Source organism: Oxyura jamaicensis, chromosome 3 (assembly GCF_011077185.1).
Source record: "Oxyura jamaicensis isolate SHBP4307 breed ruddy duck chromosome 3, BPBGC_Ojam_1.0, whole genome shotgun sequence".
Taxonomy (NCBI): Eukaryota; Metazoa; Chordata; class Aves; order Anseriformes; family Anatidae; genus Oxyura; species Oxyura jamaicensis.
The window spans coordinates 105677005-105694876 of record NC_048895.1 but is presented as its reverse complement, the minus strand read 5'-3'; the positions used below and the strand labels follow the sequence as shown (position 1 = coordinate 105694876).

The following is a 17872-nucleotide window of genomic DNA, read 5'->3' as shown; positions in this document are numbered from 1 at the left end:
CTTTTCCAACCCTAACGGATCTATGAAGGAGTTAAGTCCGCCCGCTCCGCGGAGCCGCCTGGCGCCAGCGTTTAGGGCTCCGCCAGCCACCGTCGTTGCTCGGGCGGTGGGCGGGGCCCGGGCGAACATGGCCGCCGCCGCTGCCGGCGGGGAGGGGGCGCGGAGGGTGGTGGGGATGGCGGCCGGGAGCGGGGCAGAGGAGGGCGGCGGGGAGGAGGAGGAGAACGTGCTCTACGACCTGCTGCTCAACGCCGAGTGGCCTCCCGAAACGGAGGTGCAGGTGAGGTTGCTACTGCGGGATTGGGAGACGGGACAGGCCACGTCAGCGGGTGTGAGGAGGAGGAGGAGGAGGAGGAGGAGGAGGAGGAGGAGGAGGAGGAAAGCGGGCGCTGCACGGACGGGCGCAGGAGCGGGGTGAGCACCCAGCTCCTGCTCCGTGCCCCCGTCACGGTGCCCTGCCCGGCTTTCCGTGGCGCTTCGTTCCTGCTCTGCCTCTGTCATCCTCAGAAAAAGCTGTGCTGACAGCTATGGAAGCAGTACGCGTGGAAGTGGGACCGTTGTTAAGGTTGCCTGGTATGAGGCAAAGCGGCTCCCTGTCCGGATTTGCAGGACAGAAGAGTTACATCTGGATTTTTATACACGAGTGAAAAAGGAGGTTCACATGGCTTTGCATCTGTAAGGCACTCAAGTAGATGGCAGAGCTTGAAAAATGGGAAACTGTTATTTTATAAGTTTTTGCTGGCGTTCTGCCTATTTTGTTACCGTGGGTTACTGGAAAAGCTGAGATGTCCATTCGTCTTCATTGGTTCTTCTGTGGTGGGTTGACTTGAGCTGGCTGCCAGGTGTCCACTGCACTGCTCCTTCTCCTCAGTAAGACGTGGGGGAGACAATCTGATGACGAATTCATGAGTTCAGATTGCTGACCAATTACCCTCACAGGCAAAACAGACTTGGCTTGGGTATAACTAGTTTAATTAATTTACAGTTGGTAACACAGTAGGGTGATCACAGAATCACAGAATAGTCTAGGTTGGAAGAGATCTCCAAGATCACCAAGTCCAACCTCTGACCTAACGCTAACAAATCTTCCACTAAACCATATCCCTAAGCTCTACATCTAAACGTCTTTTGACGACCTCCAGGGATGGTGACTCAACCACTTCCCTGGGCAGCCTATTCCAGTGACTAACAACCCGTTCAGTAAAGAAGTTCTTCCTAATATCCAACCTAAACCTCCCCTGGCGCAACTTTAGCCCATTCCCCCTCGTCCTGTCACCAGGCATGTGGGAGAATAGACCAACCCCCAACTCGCTACAGCCTCCCTTCAGGTACCTGTAGAGTGCAATAAGGTCGCCCCTGAGCCTCCTCTTCTCCAGGCTAAACAGTCCCACCTCCCTCAGCCGCTCCTCGTAAGACTTGTTCTCCAGACCCTTCATCAGCTTCGTCGCCCTTCTCTGGACTCACTTGAGCACCTCCATGTCCTTCTTGTAGCGAGGGGCCCAAAACTGAACACAGTACTCGAGGTGCGGCCAGGTGTGGCGGTGATGAGAACTAAAACATCATAATTCCCCCCCCCGCCCCAGGGTGAGCTTTGGTCTCAGCTCTTCTACCTCTTTTCTTCGTCCCATGCAGGGCAGGGGAATGGGGACCACAATCAGTTTGTAATGCTTTGTCTGCAGCTCTGCTGCACCTTCCTTCTCACACTTCCTCAATGCAATGTGGCATTCCTCCCATGGGATACAGTCCTTCATGAATTGCTCCAGCATGTGTCCTTTCCATAGAGTGCACTCCTTCAGGATCAAACTGCTCTGGTGAGGCTTCTTTCCACAGGCAGAAATTGCTGCCAGGAACCCGTGTGGGCTTTCCATGGGCCGTAGCTTCCTCCAGGCCACATCCACCTGCTCCACCGGGGGCTCCCCCACGGGCTGCAGCGTGGAGATCTGCTCCATGTGGGACCCATGGGCTGCAGTGAGACAGCCTGCTCCACCAGGGGCCTCTCCATAGGCTGCAGGGGAACTTGAGCTGCGTGCCTGGAGCACCTTCCAGCCTCCTTCTGCGCTGACCTTGGGGGCTGCAGTGCTGCTTCTCTCACACTTTGTCATATGTCATTCTCCCAGCGGCTGTTGCACGCCACTTTTATTTTTTATTTTTTCCCCCTTCCTTAAATCTGCTCTCTGAGAGACCCAACCAGCATTGCTCACTAGCTCGGGTCTCGCCAGCAGCGGGTCCCTTTTGTAGCTGGCTGCAGCTGGCTCTGATCTGACCTGGGGCAGCTGCTGGGCTCTGCTCACAGAGGCCACCCCTGCAGCCTCCCCCCACCACCAAAAACCTTGCCATGTAAACCCAATATAAATTTGCTGAGCTAGCCTATCTCTAGCTCAACTGTTGTCTGATTTGAACATAGAAGTTGTAAACAATGTGGTTTTATCTATTTCTTGTATTAGACTTTCAAGTCCAGTGCAGATGTTAATGCATTTACCACAAAAAATAGATTATCAAAGTACTTTAACAAGGTTTTATGTTTAATGGGAACCTCTGAACAGAGGAGATACAGAAGTGTTGCAGGTGGAAGACTATATTTGTTCATAACAAGTTACGTTCTTCCACATACATACTTACATGAGGGAACAAACTTTTTTTTTATGGTGTTATGGTCTTATGGAATAACACCTCATTCTTTAGGTGATCATGACTTGGACTTTTTAACATTTGTTTCTTCAATCATGGCTTATTCATTCTCTTCAGAAAAAAGTCACAAAAGGATCCCTGCTGTATTTCTTGTAGAACTATTTGGTTACAAATGAGTGAGGGAAAGCAGAAAGGAAAAGGAAGTTGAAAGCTACATTGAGAAATCAAATTAGATTTCTTCCTATGCAGTCATCTGGGATCCAAAGCAAGGCCTTAAACCAAACTTTTCTCTATAGATTTTGCTTTATTTTTCTGTTATCTCCTTTGGGGTGATTCATTTTTGATTGCAGAAATTCTGAGCTCTTCTAACTGTAATTACACCCACTGGAAGATTGATCCTGAGATGAAAGTGTAAAGTTCTATTTGATACAGTAGTAGATCTTGCATGGATTTTTTTTTTCTAAGTTGGAACCCCAAATTAGTTTTAATTTTAGTTCTTGTTGGTATTCTCATTTGTCTGTGTTGCATTTCCGGAGACGTTTTCTGGGGGAAATCAACAGACACTTGTAAAGAATGAGTGCAAGAAACTGACAATGCCCACATGGAGACTGGTATGGAAATTGAGCAACCTGTATTCAGTGCGGTGATATGATCATGTATAACGTGTTTCTTGGGAATCCAGAAGTACCTAACAAGAATGAAAGGAATTATTGAGTAATTCATCACTGAAAACTGAATGAGACAGTGGTTCTGTAGGGGAGTTTGCAGCAGAGGACTCAAAGAATCATTTGAACCATGGAAGTACAGGTAGACAACTTTTCTACAGTAAATGTGCTGTTTGTCTTCTTGGCTATATCACTTGATTCTGTGGTGGTTTTTTCTTCACTGTCACCTAATTTTTTAACATTCTTTAAAATTCTTTATTTTTTTCATTAGACTCCGTAGGCTTACAACAAAATCTGAACTGAAGTAGGTATTTAGTCAGTGAGGAAGTTACTTGGATTTTATTTCTAGAATTCTCTAGGAAAGCCAAACTTGAACAGGCAGGAATGAATTAAAAAATAAATACATTTGACAGGGGAATGCATTTACAGATCTGGTAGCCATTACTGTATCTGGGGTGGTAGGACTGTTACTGCAAAATGTAAAATTCCAGTCTTCCGAGTGTAAATCAGCTTTGTGAAGGGTTAAGATGTGTGGAATAATAATGCAGTTTAGTCTCAGGAGCGAGCACTAAGAATACTCAGGAAAAAAATTGTAGAGAGTATAGTAATATATATAGCAATAAGTATAAGCAATATTTGGAAATGTTTTTCAAAAAAGCTTTTCTTAATTAAAAAACCTTATCAGACTCTGGTTTTTAAATTCCTTACGAACACTTGCAGTACCCCAAGGTACTACGATAGCTGTGACAAATAATTTGTAGTCTCACTTCTTTTACTTTAATGTCTTGTTATTTACTGTTTGATCAACCTGAATTTTGGACAGTAGCTATTAGTACATCTGTGTTGACTTCTCGTATGCTGTGAGAAAGTGGCCTGATTATTTCAAACACTGTTTCTGGATTACAAACTTTGTACAGAAAAATGCTAATATTTACTTAAGTATTTTAAATTTGGGAGCCCAAGTATATTTTTAAACACACAAATACTCCTGATTTTTCATGTTTGTGTGTCCTTCAGTGCTTGCTGCCCTATAACTTGGAATAAGAGGTCTGAGTATCTTAGATAACAAGTAATGATACGCTCTAGTGTTACATACTAAAGGGAAGAAGTAATTCATTCATTACCTACTTTAGTGCTCAGTTTGTGATGCTCTAATATTTTGAGTAGGAAAGTATATTTTGTGTGTAATGTCTTCCTTATTTATTATCTTATTTGTGTAATCTGTTTTTCCTAACTTCTTGCTGGCTTCTAAAAACTTTACCTTTTTTACAGCTAGGAATATACATCCTATGTTTTGTGTTTCATTTTTCTGTGTTTGAAGAGTGCTTTTATTTATGCAATAGTTTGGTCCTCCCCCATATGAAAGTAGAGCAAGAGTGCTGGAAAGGCTGTACAAGGCTGTTGAGTAGATGCAGTGAATTGGATGGCTGTGGTAACCAGTACAAATTGTCATAATTTTTACTTCAGTGGTCTTTTTTTTTTAAAAAAAAATATGTTTTTCTGGAACTTTCATAAGCAGTCTTTATGTAGCTTAGCAGTTATATATTGGGATAGTGTGTTGAACACCAATTGCTTTGACCGTTTTCTGGGGATTATAGTTCAATGTGGCATTCATTTGACATAGAAAGAATGATATGTAACACCTTACAGGAGAACCTAGTCAGAAGACAATGTCTTTTTTACTACCCATAGACCAAGGCAAAGTTGAATCAATAGATAATTTGTAGTAAATTTTGTTTATTACAGGTTGGCACTTACTGAATTTATTTGGTTCTATAGCCTGCTTTAGCTTATGTGGCTAAATGACTCACTAAATAAAGTAGAGAGTAATTGAAAATATGTAAGGAACTTCTGGCTAGCAGGCAGCTTACATTCTATCAGTGAATGCTGATTGGATATAGTATGGATGCTATATTTAAGTTAAAATTTATATCATAGTGTTTGACTATTATTGTTGTAATTGCAGCCAAGAGGCAACAGAAAACATGGTGCATCGTTTATCATCACTAGAGCAATTACAGGTAAATATGACTTGTTTTTATGTTCAGGACTCATCAGAATCATGTGTCAATTGCTTGTAAAATTTACAGTTTATTCTCTTTAGGGTGGCTAGTATATTGGAAATAGAGCGGATAGATGTATTTTTAGAAAGATACTTTCTGATTATCACTATTCGTATTTGTATTATCACTATTTGTATTTAGATTTTGTGAGCTCTGTTTCCTCTGTTAGGTTATTGGGACAAAATAAAACATCTAAAAAGTGTGGAAGTCCTGTTGTATTTTGCAATATGTGTTTTTCTGTTGATCATTTCTTAAAATTGTGCTATTTGCTATTTAGACAATTCTGTGAGGAAGCTTTATGATATTATGATCATTGCCAATTCAGCTCTTGGTTTATGCATTAGCTGAGTTGTGCTTTCATCTCTTAGGCATTTCTCTTAGAAAAAAATCAATACTCATCTCTGATATTTTTTTTTTAATTTAACATTTGCATTTAATATAAGGATTCATTGACCAAGAGTAGAGGTTTCTTCTTGTACAACTTTTTGTTTTGTGAGACCTTCTGAAAATCTGTGTACAGTAAGCTGAAGAGTGTTTTAAAACAGCTAGGGATTTAATTTTTGCTTGCTTATTCATTTTTGTAGGTCCCGCATTGTTCCTGCTTCGATATATCTGGTACAGGTAGGTTTGAAAATAATGTTTAATCTTTTTATTTGGTAATATTTTGATACCTTTTTGATAGAAAGTTATTGTTAGTGACAGTAAAACTGAACACTGCTTAGAATATTGTCTTTTCATCAAGTGAGGTTAAAAGTACTTGAGTTGCAGCTGAAGCCTATCTAGAAAAAAGTAGTGCATGCTAGTTTAACTTTTTGGTTTTAAAAGTAGTCTAAGTAAACTTGCAGTTGGAACATCCTCCTTCTCAAAACATTTGTTCTTCCTCTCGACTCCCAGTTGAGATACTGCAAGTGAAGCTGTTTTAAGCCTCAATGACAGGTATGATGGCATGGCAGGGTGTGCTTCTATAGACGTTATAATTTGTACTATTATTATTTTTTTTTAACAATTCAAACTGTTGTATGAAATGCTTTGTAAGTAATTCTGATTCAGAAAACACTAAAATGATCCCTGAAACATACTGGAATAAATACAGTGCTTCTAGAGAATTTTCATCTCTATGATTATACCACTCTGTTGATGCCCTTTGCATATTTGAAGATATCAGTTCTCCCTTTTTAGAGGTATTCTATTTTTAAGGTACGAAAATGGGCTATGGTGTTGCTCACTGTGAAGCAGTACTCTAGTTTAGGTCAGCAGTCTATGCTGTTTTCCCTGTTTCTGGTGTTCAACTTTATTTTGTGCCTTTTTGTGTGTGTGTTTATGGGTTCCATGCCATCATACAAGCCTGGTTGTAAGGATTCAGTTGCAAACAGAATGAACTTACTGATTTTTCTATATACTGGTAGTCATACTGATGGTCTGTTTTCTAGCATTTAAAATTGATTCTAGCTGCCATTTTCATGTATTTATAAAATATGGTTAGAAAGGAGGGGAAAAAAAAACATGAGTATCAAACTCAGACGAGGTTCCTCAGGGTCCAGCTAGGTATTGAACATATTTAAGGATGGAGATCCCAGAGCTTCTGGACAGCCTCTTCCACGGTACGACCGTATTTATAGTGAATAATTCTTTTCCTTATGTCAGCTTGTAATCTCCCCTGTTTTAAACTTATCAGCATTTCTTGTGCTCCTGCCTTGCACCTCAGTGACTCTCCTTGGAACGTTGTAGGTTCCAGAGGGCTTTGGTTAGCTCTATCTGAAGCCTTCGCTTCTCCAGGCTGTAAGTCCCTCACCCTGTCCTTGTAGGGCAAGTGCTCCAGCCCTCGGACCATCTTGGTGGTCCACCAGTTTATTGGTGTCCTTGTGGTAAGGTACCTCAAACTGGCTGCTGACCAGAGTCTGAAGAATGATGAGTAAATAATCAGATCCCTTAAAATGTGGCTATGATTCTGTTAATTCAAATAGGGATGTTTTTAACCTTTGATATTGTCAGGGTACATTGCTGATTCATGTTTAGTTGCTAAAACTTCCCAGGATATTGGCTGTCTTACAGCTAAGTCACCTCGTGTGTATATCTCAGGTACTGCTACGTGTATGTTCTGATTTGGGCTAATATTTTTTTTTCAGCCCTGCGAAGTTTTCTCTGCCAAATGGACTGGTTCGTCTAGTTAATAAGCAGATAAACTGGCAGCTAGTACTTGCAAGGTAACCAGCTTATGTGTTTATATTCTTTCAGTATTTGGTAATAGTGAATATATTAATACTCTCTGCCTTGCCCACATTGATAGCAATGTTGAATTAGTAACGTGCTAAAATAATGTTACTCTTCTTGGTCAAGAGAACTATGGGAGGCATTCAGAGGTAGCCTTGGGAAAGAAAGGTCAGTCTGCTATCTAGGGGCTTCCACAGCTTTTCCCTTCTTTTAAGGCATCTTTGATGCATGTCTGTATGTACTTTTAGCATTTTAGCAAAAGTAGTTTGCAGTGTATCCTTCAAATTGTATTCAGAACTTGAGTTTGATCAGCTAAAAACCTATAACTTACAGGAACATAAATAGTTTATTTTAAAATCTGTGGAAAGTGAATGTATACCCTCAAGCTATCTGCTGTTGTTTGTTGAGGGAAGAAATAAGAATTCCAAGGCTAGAAACAGCTGCTCTATAGTAATTTTAGCAGCATCATTGAAATCACTGGCTTTCAAAAGTAAGCATAAACATATGTACAGAAACATGGAAGTAGTATGGAATATTTTAGTTTATCACTAAATATGATCAGTGGTTTAGCAAGACTTATGTATTGAAAGGCATAGTGATTCTGTGAGGGAAAGGATGGTGATTCTGTGGTAATTCTTTTGATGTGTGACATGCCAGCTACAATGTTGTATGTTAAGTACAAAGACGGGATGCCTGCTGCTAAGGAGATGGCCTGACTTGCTGAAGTATGATAGCTGTGTGTTTCAGATAAAGCAATACAAAGTCTTCAAGTATTGCTGGTATAAATGTATCCATAGAAAACGTCTGATTTTTGACTTCCCCAGCAGTAACATTTTTAGGCGCTGCTTCTGTTTTCTTAGTGCTGTTGTTAAAGACTGACATACGTTTTGGTGATGTGAGGGGAATTCTATTAAGACACTTTTTTTTTGGTGTAAAAATTGATATTTTCTCTTTCATAACAATTTGGGAAATTTATATTTAACCATTCAGAAAAGTACCTGGAGCTCTGATCCACATTCTGAAAGGACTGGACTTTAACTGAACTCTCGTGTCTTTATTCTCCTTTTTCAGCAATGGTAAACTGTTGGCAGTTGTGCAAGATCAATGTGTAGAAATAAGGTAACTTCTGATTATGCATTGTTTCATAACCACAGTTGTAGAGTTATGAGAGTGTTTGTAGTGACTTGCTAACCATAGTTTCAAATACTTTTTTGTTCTTTTAGAATGCTCCATATATTCTGAAATTAATCTATGGGATAATCTTAAAATGTGTTATCACTTAGAAAGCAAAAGCCTTTATTTCTTTTTAGGTCTTGCCCACTCACCATTTTAAGAACAACTCACACCCAAACAGCAATTATAAACGCTATGGAGAAATATATATAAATACTTACCTGTATTTCCCTCCATGTTGGGATGTGTTTGTGTGTGTTTTATTTTTTTATCTCTTTAAGATGTGAAAGAAATGCAAGGTGGTTCAAACTACTAAACTCCAATTCATGGTCTTTCTAACCTTTGCCTTGCCATTCCCCCTTAAAGTGAGAAGAAGTGAGACAGGGAGCTAGTATTACACTTCTCTGTAGAATAGCTGGCGTGTATAGTACTTCACCTTACTTTACAAGTGATATGAATTGCCATAAAGACTCACGTTTTCCTTTTTCCTTCTGTTCTAACAACAAGCTTTCCTTTGCCAGTTCAAGAACACATTTAGCTGTAGAACAGATCTTGATTGAGTATGTTTACTTGCTTCACAAAAATCCATTTGCTAGAAGGTCAGACCTTCCATTTATATGTAAAAGAAGCAAGTGTATGAAAATTGTTCAATCACAAGTGATGTGAACACCATAAATGTCAGCTTATAAACTATAGAATAAATCTTGTGTTTCAACTGTATTAATGTAACTATATTCTTGCATTGTTTCTAAATTGTAACTTAGAGAATACTGACTAGCTTAAGGAAAAAAAACCTACACAGCATTTCAGAACTTCAGCATGAATTTTGAACAACATTACTGCTAAGTAGGGGATATTATTTTTTTATGGGTTATATGGAGGGTTTTTAAAATACTGTTGTTACCAAGACTAGCTGCCTAAGGGTGAAGGCTGCTCTCTGTCTTTTTGAACAAGTAGTCAGGCCTTTGGATTGTGCATTTAAAGTATTCTTATAGCTCTTAGTTTATTCTGGAAAATGGAATAAGTGAATGTGTGTGTGTAGTCTAAATCCATGAATCTTATTCTGCAGGTCTGCAAAAGATGACTTTGGATCCATAGTTGGAAAATGCCAAGGTAATATTGCAACCTCTATACAATTATTTGATGTGGTTGTTGTTACTTATTCATGTGTTGCTAAGTGCTGGTACTGGTTTGCTAACTTCTTAAAAGTATTGTGAGGAGTCTCTTAATATTTTTGCTCTGTGATTAGCTCAATTTCCCCCCCCCCCCCGCCCCCCCCGATTTTTCACATTGATTAACATACAGCACCTGAAATGAAGTGATAGTGAAATGAATGGATTTTGAAGGCACAGTGGATGTTGGAGTTTTTTTCTTTTTCATGTACATTTTTGTTTTCTTTTTAGAAGGTACATTTATAATGATGACAGGAATCATGCAATTTTTGTTGCAGATGTCTTTTTTTTTAATTTTAAGGCGTTACAGTTCTCTTTTTCTTATCCCTGCCTCCTGACACAGCAAATACTATTTTCAAAAGTAAGTAAATGAACGATAGTCTGTCGGGCAATGACCATCTATAGAACTAGAGGTTCCAAACCATGAAAGTTACTCTGTACAAATAAGTTTAAAGCTCACTTAAATTCTTATGTGCTGTTTATTAAACACTGGATGAATTGGAGGTTGTCAGATGTTCCAACACAGTTGACTTTGTTGTGACTCAGACTGTGGCCATTGACTGGTGAAAGAAACTTTTTTTTAAAAGAATGTTTTTCCGTTTCTGTAGTGCCAAAAGATCCTAACCCGCAGTGGAGACGGGTGGCCTGGAGCCATGACTGTACGTTACTTGCTTATGCTGAGAGCACTGGAACTGTGAGAGTTTTTGACCTAATGGGTAGTGAACTTTTGGTCATTTCACCGGTAAGTGCTGTCTTTGAATAAATTTGTACAAATTTAACTTTTTGTAAGGATAAAGGGTAATTATGTTTTTTTAATCATGGCATACTTTGGTATTAAGACTTACAATATGAATACCATGCATGGATATGCTATGAAGTATTTATCATATAACGGTTATATTAAAGTTAACTAAGTTTAAGTTGTGTAGCATATGCAAAGCATATCCTTTGTGATGTTTTATCTAGGCAGAGTCTTCATCTTATCTTAGTCAGAATTGTGGTAGATCAGCAGGCACATCAGGTTGTGGAAGTACAGAATCTCCTGCTTGGTGTGCGTGCAAATGGTCATAGTTCGTAATAGTAGATGAGAAATCTGCAGTTAATGGGCAGATTCTTTTATAAATTGAGGAAATATTGCCAATAAAGCAATATGATAATTTTTTCATTGGTAGGTATGAGAGCATGTTGCACCAGACAATTACATGTTTTGTTTTCTGGATTCAAAGGTTGCACTAAGCTAATTTGTCTTTAGCATATTGTCTTTGTGGACTTTTTATTAATAGGCTTTCTTTACAATCAAGATCAAAGGATTATATTTTGTTACTATTATAAACTATGAAACTTCAGTTTTTTAAAACATGTTCACAAAAATAGCAAATTTATTTTCTTAAAGCTAACCAAAGTACTTGTCTTTTTTTTTTTTTTTTCTTTTTCTTTCTTTCCCTGCCTTTCTCTCTCAATGTCTGCATTTTTGAGTAAAGACAGCAAGTTTTCCAGGAGATCTGAGTTATGCTGTTGCTGGATTAATCTTTCTAGAATACAAAGCAAGTGCCCAGTGGTCAGCTGAATTACTTGTTGTTAATTATCGTGGAGAGCTGAGAAGTTATCTTGTAAGGTAAGCACAGGTTTTGTCTTACTTTGAGAAGATACCATGAACTTTAAAAGAAATCTTTTCCACTCTTTAAAGAAAATAAATCTATTTTTTTTTTACGCCCATACATAGTGTTGGAACAAATCAAAGCTTCCAAGAAAGTCACAGTTTCAGCTTCAGCAGCCATTATGCGCATGGAGTAACAACTGTCATTTACCATCCTGGTCACAGGTAAGTGTTTTGTTTGTTATCTGCCAATAATATGGAAATGATGAACAAAAGTGGCAAAATAAAACAGGAAGTGTGTTGAACATGTTTAAAAAGGAAGGGAGGAGGTATCTATTTTAATCTTGGTATTTAATAAATCAGCAATAACAAGTCACATATTGCTGTTCCTATGAAAGAAGGCCTAGTTGGTGGTCTCACTTTACTAATAATGAGTAAAGATACTGAGGGAAATTCAGCTTCTTGAATGAGACAATTGGTACACTCAAACACTAGAACAAATGACATCTAGCACAGTTGTGAACTCCAGAAGAGTTCATTATAGGCATGTATATCCTGTGAATAGGGTATCATGTCTTTAATATTAAAGAGTCTAGTTAAGATCTAAGTAGATTTTATTGCCTCTATAAATGAAATTATGCAAAAAGAAGAGCTTTCTTTAACTTCTTAGAGTTTCTGTTTTTCTTATTTTGGAATTTTTTTTTGCCTCAAGATATGGTATTTGTTGGCTATTTGACTAATTTTTCTTTAAGAGTTCTTTAAATTGCTTTAAGTTCTTGAAGATAAATGCTTTTTTTCTTGACCTGTCTAGTGCCTTAACTTGAGAAGACTAACTTTCTTTTGTAACAAGCACAGGACTTGATCTCAATTTCTTCGAAATAAACATTTATTTTCTGTTTATTTGCAGTTAATACTGATATTGATGAGAGGGAGATATGATGGTCATGGGCTATTCAGTCATGTAGTATACCTTAATTTCAGTAATTTCTGCTTTTTGCAAGATGTATTCTTAGCACGTGTACTGAAGAGTACCTTAAGCACTCTTTCAGAAAGGCTTGTTCTACGCTTCTTCAATGAAACTGTAGCTTAGGTATAGAGAAAACAGCAGTGGGAACAGGTCTGAGGTATTTGCCTTGGCAGTCTGAGTCAGTTTATCTGTATATTTTTGATTCTTCAAGTCAGTTTATCTGTATATTTTTGATTCTTCAAGAACACAGCATTTTATTTATCAAATGCAACACTTTGATAAATACAGAAAATTGTTTACTTGTTGCATCATTTACTGTCTGATTGTGTTGCATTAGCAGCATTTTTAGAATGTCAGAAATAGCTTCAAAAGACATGTCTGAATTTGATGGGCTTCAGGGCTGGTTATAGTTAGCTGCATTTTTTTTCCTCCCCTCTGGATTTGATTCCTGGACTTGTCTGGTCCATTTTTCCCTACTGTTCTAATTGGAACTGCCAGGCTTTGGTGTTTGGAGTTGTCTTGTGATGCTTTTTCCTTAAGTAGTAACATGTTGGGCACAGATACCAGATTTGAAAGGTGGACTGATTGGCTACCTGGTCTTGCAGCAGATGTGGTTGGAATAGCTCTCTACTGGCCAATTCCTTCTGTTGAAAATGTATTTGGCATTTTTATATCTACTGGTTATATGACAAGATAAACTTGGCAACTTACTCTTTGATTTCTTTTAAATTGTGAGAACCCCCTTTCTCAATATTTTTCTTCGATTATAGCTACTATGATTAGATTTGTCATCACACTTTACTGCATTGTTTTAAACCGAAATTCGGTTTGGATATAGAATACTAGAAGAAACTCTGTTAGAAACTTGTTCTCATCCTTCAATATTAAGTGAGATAGTAATCTTAAGGAAAAACTTGTTGATGAGAACTAACGTTCTCCTAGCTTATACTGAAAATTAAACTCTCAAAGTAATGGTTTCCTCTTTCTAACTGCTTAATATTTTATTAGTAATTCCCCATATTTCATACTCAGTGTACTAAATTTAGAGTTTTTAAATAGTAAGTCTGGATGATGGAGCTTTGGTAGCACTCTGACCAGGCAGCAGAAACATTTCATTCTTCCCTTTAATCACACCAGGGTTCTTGACAATTGCTTCCAAATGTGTCTTTTCTGCTCCTAATATTAGGAAGGAAGTAGATTGATTCTAACAGTGCAGTTGCGAAGAATGTTTGTTAATATTCAAACTGTGGTCAAATAATTATTCTGATTCTATTTATATGTGGATGTGCTTGCATTTGATTTTGTGTGTGTCTGGGCAAATGATACCAGAACAGTTAAACTGTTAACATAAATGAACCCATCAACAAGTAAGTAGCTGAAATAGAAAATCAGCTGATGTAGTCTGGAAGTTGCTTTGTGTGTGCTAATGACAACTTCTTGCCACAAAAGTATATAATAGGAAGAAAAAAAAAAGACTTCAAGTTTTGTGTTCATTCTTTCATCTCACTTCCAACTAATAGTTTTTGTTTTCCCACTATTCCTTTATGATTGTAGGTTTACATTTTAAAATATTAGTATGAAGTAAAAGCAGCATTGTCTCCTGTTCTTTTATGCTGAGAACACTTTATTCAGAATATTAGTAATTAAAATTAATTTGTGGAAGCTTATGGTCAGCATATTCTTTTGCCAATATTCTAAAATTTTCTATCATGGGAAATGCCCTTTCCTGACGTGAAAATATGTGGTTATATCTGCTGCTAAAGCAATAAGTTTCTGTAATGTGTGTGTATTACACATTCAGCAATTACTTGTTTTTAGCAGGAAATATTGTGACCCATGAAAATAAAAAAATAAATCATAGTCCTCCATGATCGTAGTATCTCCTGGTATGTGTAATTAGTTGACTTGCTTAATAAAGTTGAAAATTGATACTTTAAAGAACTGACATTAGAGACCTGTAAATTCATGAGCAGAATCACTTGTTGAAATTAAGCTGTTGTTTTATCTGAAAAACAGTTGGAGGGAGGCAGTTGTCTTAAATTGTGTGTTGAAGAAAATTTTAGATACATATGAATCCTTCAAAGTTTCCATTTTCATTAATGTGAATTTTGATCACTTAAGTTCAACTTTGTGGGCTTTTTTGCATTTCATTTAGTTTCAGAAAGTGCCGTTTTACAGATCTATCTCTATAGCTTGTAGGCCTCGACTTACTACACTCTATTGCTATGTGTTTGCCAGTTACCTATTAAACTGCAATAAAATAGCAATCAAGAACTTAATATATCTAATTGAAAAAAAAAAAAAAGTAAGCATATGATAATTGCAAAGAAAATCTTTCAGTAGGGAATGTATCTGAATCTGTAGGAAAACATGAAATGGTAGCTTTGGGGAAAAAGTATAATCTTGAGTTTTACTGCTGTTGGAAAAAATCTTAATTTAGATGCTTAAATGCTTGCATTTCCATGCATTCCAGCTTTCATCTGTGATGTAACTTATCAACTTCAGTTGATAAAACTTAAATGTTTGCTTCAGTGTGAGCTCTCTGTAGGCTCTAATGGAAGTTTCAACACCTCACTTATTTTGTGTACTTTAATCTGGAGCTGAATGCTTTATTTCAGGGTTATCTGCAGTTGCTTCAGAAGGAGTCTGATGTTAGAGCCTAAAATGTGTGATAGCTTTGGGAGATGAAGGTTTTAGATTCACTTGAAATCTTGCTTCTTGTTGTACCGGAATTGATGTGTGAAAAATTGTGTAGAAGTCTGCAGGTTTATTTTTGGATACCTTAATTGAACTTGCTGTCCTTGAGACCAGTAGTATATTAATTACCTTTAGTCCAACTTTATAGAACCCTGGAAAACAGAATATAATTGAGATACTGCAAGGGCAGCCAGATTTCTGAGACTAAAAGGAACCTCTAGAAATCATCTAGCCCATTCCCTTTCCAGCAGGGTCAACCAGAGCAGTTTGATTAGAGCCATGCTTCCCACATTCCTTCTCCTCAAGGTATCTGTACATGTTCATAGGATCTACCCTCAGACTTCTTCAGGCTGAGCAATCCTAGCTCTCTTTGCCTTTTCTGGTATGACAGATGCTCCAAGACCGTCATCTTCATGGCCCTTTGCTGGATTTGCTCCACTATTATGTTCTTGTCTCCTATACTGGAGGGCCCAGACCTGGATGCAGCAATCCACATGTTTTACCTGTGCTGAGCAGACTGTAAGGATGACATCCAGTTCATACTGGTGTATGTGGTTATTCTTTCCCAAGCATAGGACTCTGTGCTTCCTGTTGTTGAACTTCATTAGGTTCCTACTGGCCTATCTCTCCAGCCTGTTGTGGTCCCTCTGAATGATAGCACAATCTTCCATTTCTGCAACCCTTTACCCAGTTTTATATCATCTGCAAACTTTGCCTCATAGTTCGTCTCATTAATTAAGCTGTTAAACACTATTGGCCCTGGTATGAACCTCTGGGGTACACCACTAGTGACTGGCCTCCAGGTGGGCTTGGAGCTCTGAGGCACTCCCAGCCCCTCATCTGTTATAAGGTTACTGAACCTAATCTGTAGCTGCAGATCTGCCGGTGAAGCAGGAGCCTCTCTCTTGGTGCAGGATTTGTTAGCTTTCTAGCCTTTGCCATTATGGGAGTTTCCATTTCCCAGTCTGATAAACACAGGGTATGCCTGCCACCCACTTCAGTACGTCTGGGAGTTCAGGATACTCCTGTATCCTCAGAGCAGAGTCTCAGAGGATCCAGCCAGTCTCCTTTTCTCGTCATCTCTGATGCTGCAACAGCCTGCTGCCTTCTTTCTGCAGCACCTTTTGCCTGCTGAGAGAGACCATCACCAAACACACATCTCAGAGGCAAGGATCACCTGCTGTCTGTACCCCAGCCTCTAGAAGAGGCCTCGATCTGAGACCTACAGGCCTGTCTGCATCCCCCTGAGGGACCATGGTCTGAGGCAAGGTGGGTGCTGGGCCTCTGCCCTGGGCTTCATCACCACAGCTGCTAAAAACGTGTACAAGGAGTTTCTGGTCCCCCTTTTCCACCAACTGCTGCACAAGTCACTGCAGCATCTGTTGGCTGTTTGCTAGGTGTGGTGCTTACATAGGCCTTTTTCTAGCACTTACTGAAAAGGTTCCTGACCCTCCCTAGTCAGGAGACAGCTGGAACAAAAGCTCAAAGCACCCTTTGATCAGGAGCAGATGTTAGAACTTGTTGAAAGCTGCTAGAGATTGCTAGAAGCGAGGCCCCTTATAAGTATCTCTTTCCAGTGTTGTCAGGGACCATGAAGTTCTTTAAACATTTCTCATGAGTTGTCTGGTGATCCCAGAAGTATGTAGAAGATGGGGGGATCTAGAAATGGAGCCCAGAAACAGCTGCATGCTCTCTATGCTGTATGCAGAAAGCATCTGCAAGAATAAAAATTAACACACATCATAGAGTATTAAGTATTAAAGGATTTTGCATTGATCCTTATGTCAATATCAGCATCGTGGATAAAACTTCCCCTTCCAGAGAGTTACTAGTAAGTGTCATTTATTAAATTAACGTTGCTTTGTGGCCCATATGGAGTCACATAAACCTACAGCTGGTATGGTGTGATTTAAGAACCCAAATATTTGTCTAGGAAAAGAAATATCCCTTCGCATTTTGGGGAGGGAGGATGTTGGGGGAATTGTCGGCACAGTATTTTCTTTAGACTGAGACTAACTTAAAAAAAAAAAAACTCTCTTGTTGCTATTCCCAGGCTACCTGTCAACTTGTGTTATTTTGGAGTCATCTCCTGTCTAGTGCTGAAAAAATAATTGGTAAACAAGGCTGGATCTTTGCTGAGGCTCTCAGGAGTACCTTTCATTTTCTTTTGATACCAGTTGTGTTATTCATCATAATAGTTTCTGCCCCCGCTGTTGCATTTTGCTCTCTGAAAAGCTTTTTAAAATTTTAAGTACGTGCTGCCATGATGAATTTCTCTGCAGTCCTGGGAGAAGGCTTTTTGTCTTGAGGCTTTGTGTTTTGTGTATGTCTAAACTGATATGACATCTTCATTCCAGCTGTCATTGAGTTTCATTTATCATAAAAGATACTTCTGAATTATAAATATGTTGCACTGCATATGACAGTTCTTTCCAAAATTTCTTTGAAAAGATTTATCTTGATGGAGTTTATGAGAGCTAGTTCAGGCAGTTTTGGTGCTACTGTTGTCACTACTATTGACAGCTCTTCTCTTGGTCTTTGTGCCACTGTTTGTCTCCGAGTCAACTCTGGCACAGTGCCATCAATTGTAATTGAATTTAAGTCACTACTGCTGTTGAAATTTTTAACTCAGTGGCGTGTTGCAATGGAAGTTGGAGCTTACAGAAGAATGTAAATGCCTATGGATGGACAAGACTACA

At 38.8% G+C, this 17872-nt stretch overlaps 1 protein-coding gene across 2 annotated transcripts in view; it reads left to right on the top strand.

The window, feature by feature from the left end:
- Positions 1–107: 107 nt before the first annotated feature.
- Positions 108–17872, top strand: part of NBAS (NBAS subunit of NRZ tethering complex) — a 178875-nt gene continuing 161110 nt past the window's right edge. For both annotated transcript variants that reach the window (XM_035320545.1, XM_035320544.1), the window contains exons 1-9: positions 108–280; positions 5260–5314; positions 5941–5977; positions 7483–7560; positions 8639–8686; positions 9810–9853; positions 10521–10654; positions 11394–11527; positions 11636–11734. In XM_035320545.1, coding sequence (XP_035176436.1) covers positions 128–280; positions 5260–5314; positions 5941–5977; positions 7483–7560; positions 8639–8686; positions 9810–9853; positions 10521–10654; positions 11394–11527; positions 11636–11734 — 782 coding nt within the window. In that variant the 5' untranslated portion in view covers positions 108–127. The remainder of the gene's footprint in view (positions 281–5259; positions 5315–5940; positions 5978–7482; positions 7561–8638; positions 8687–9809; positions 9854–10520; positions 10655–11393; positions 11528–11635; positions 11735–17872) is intronic.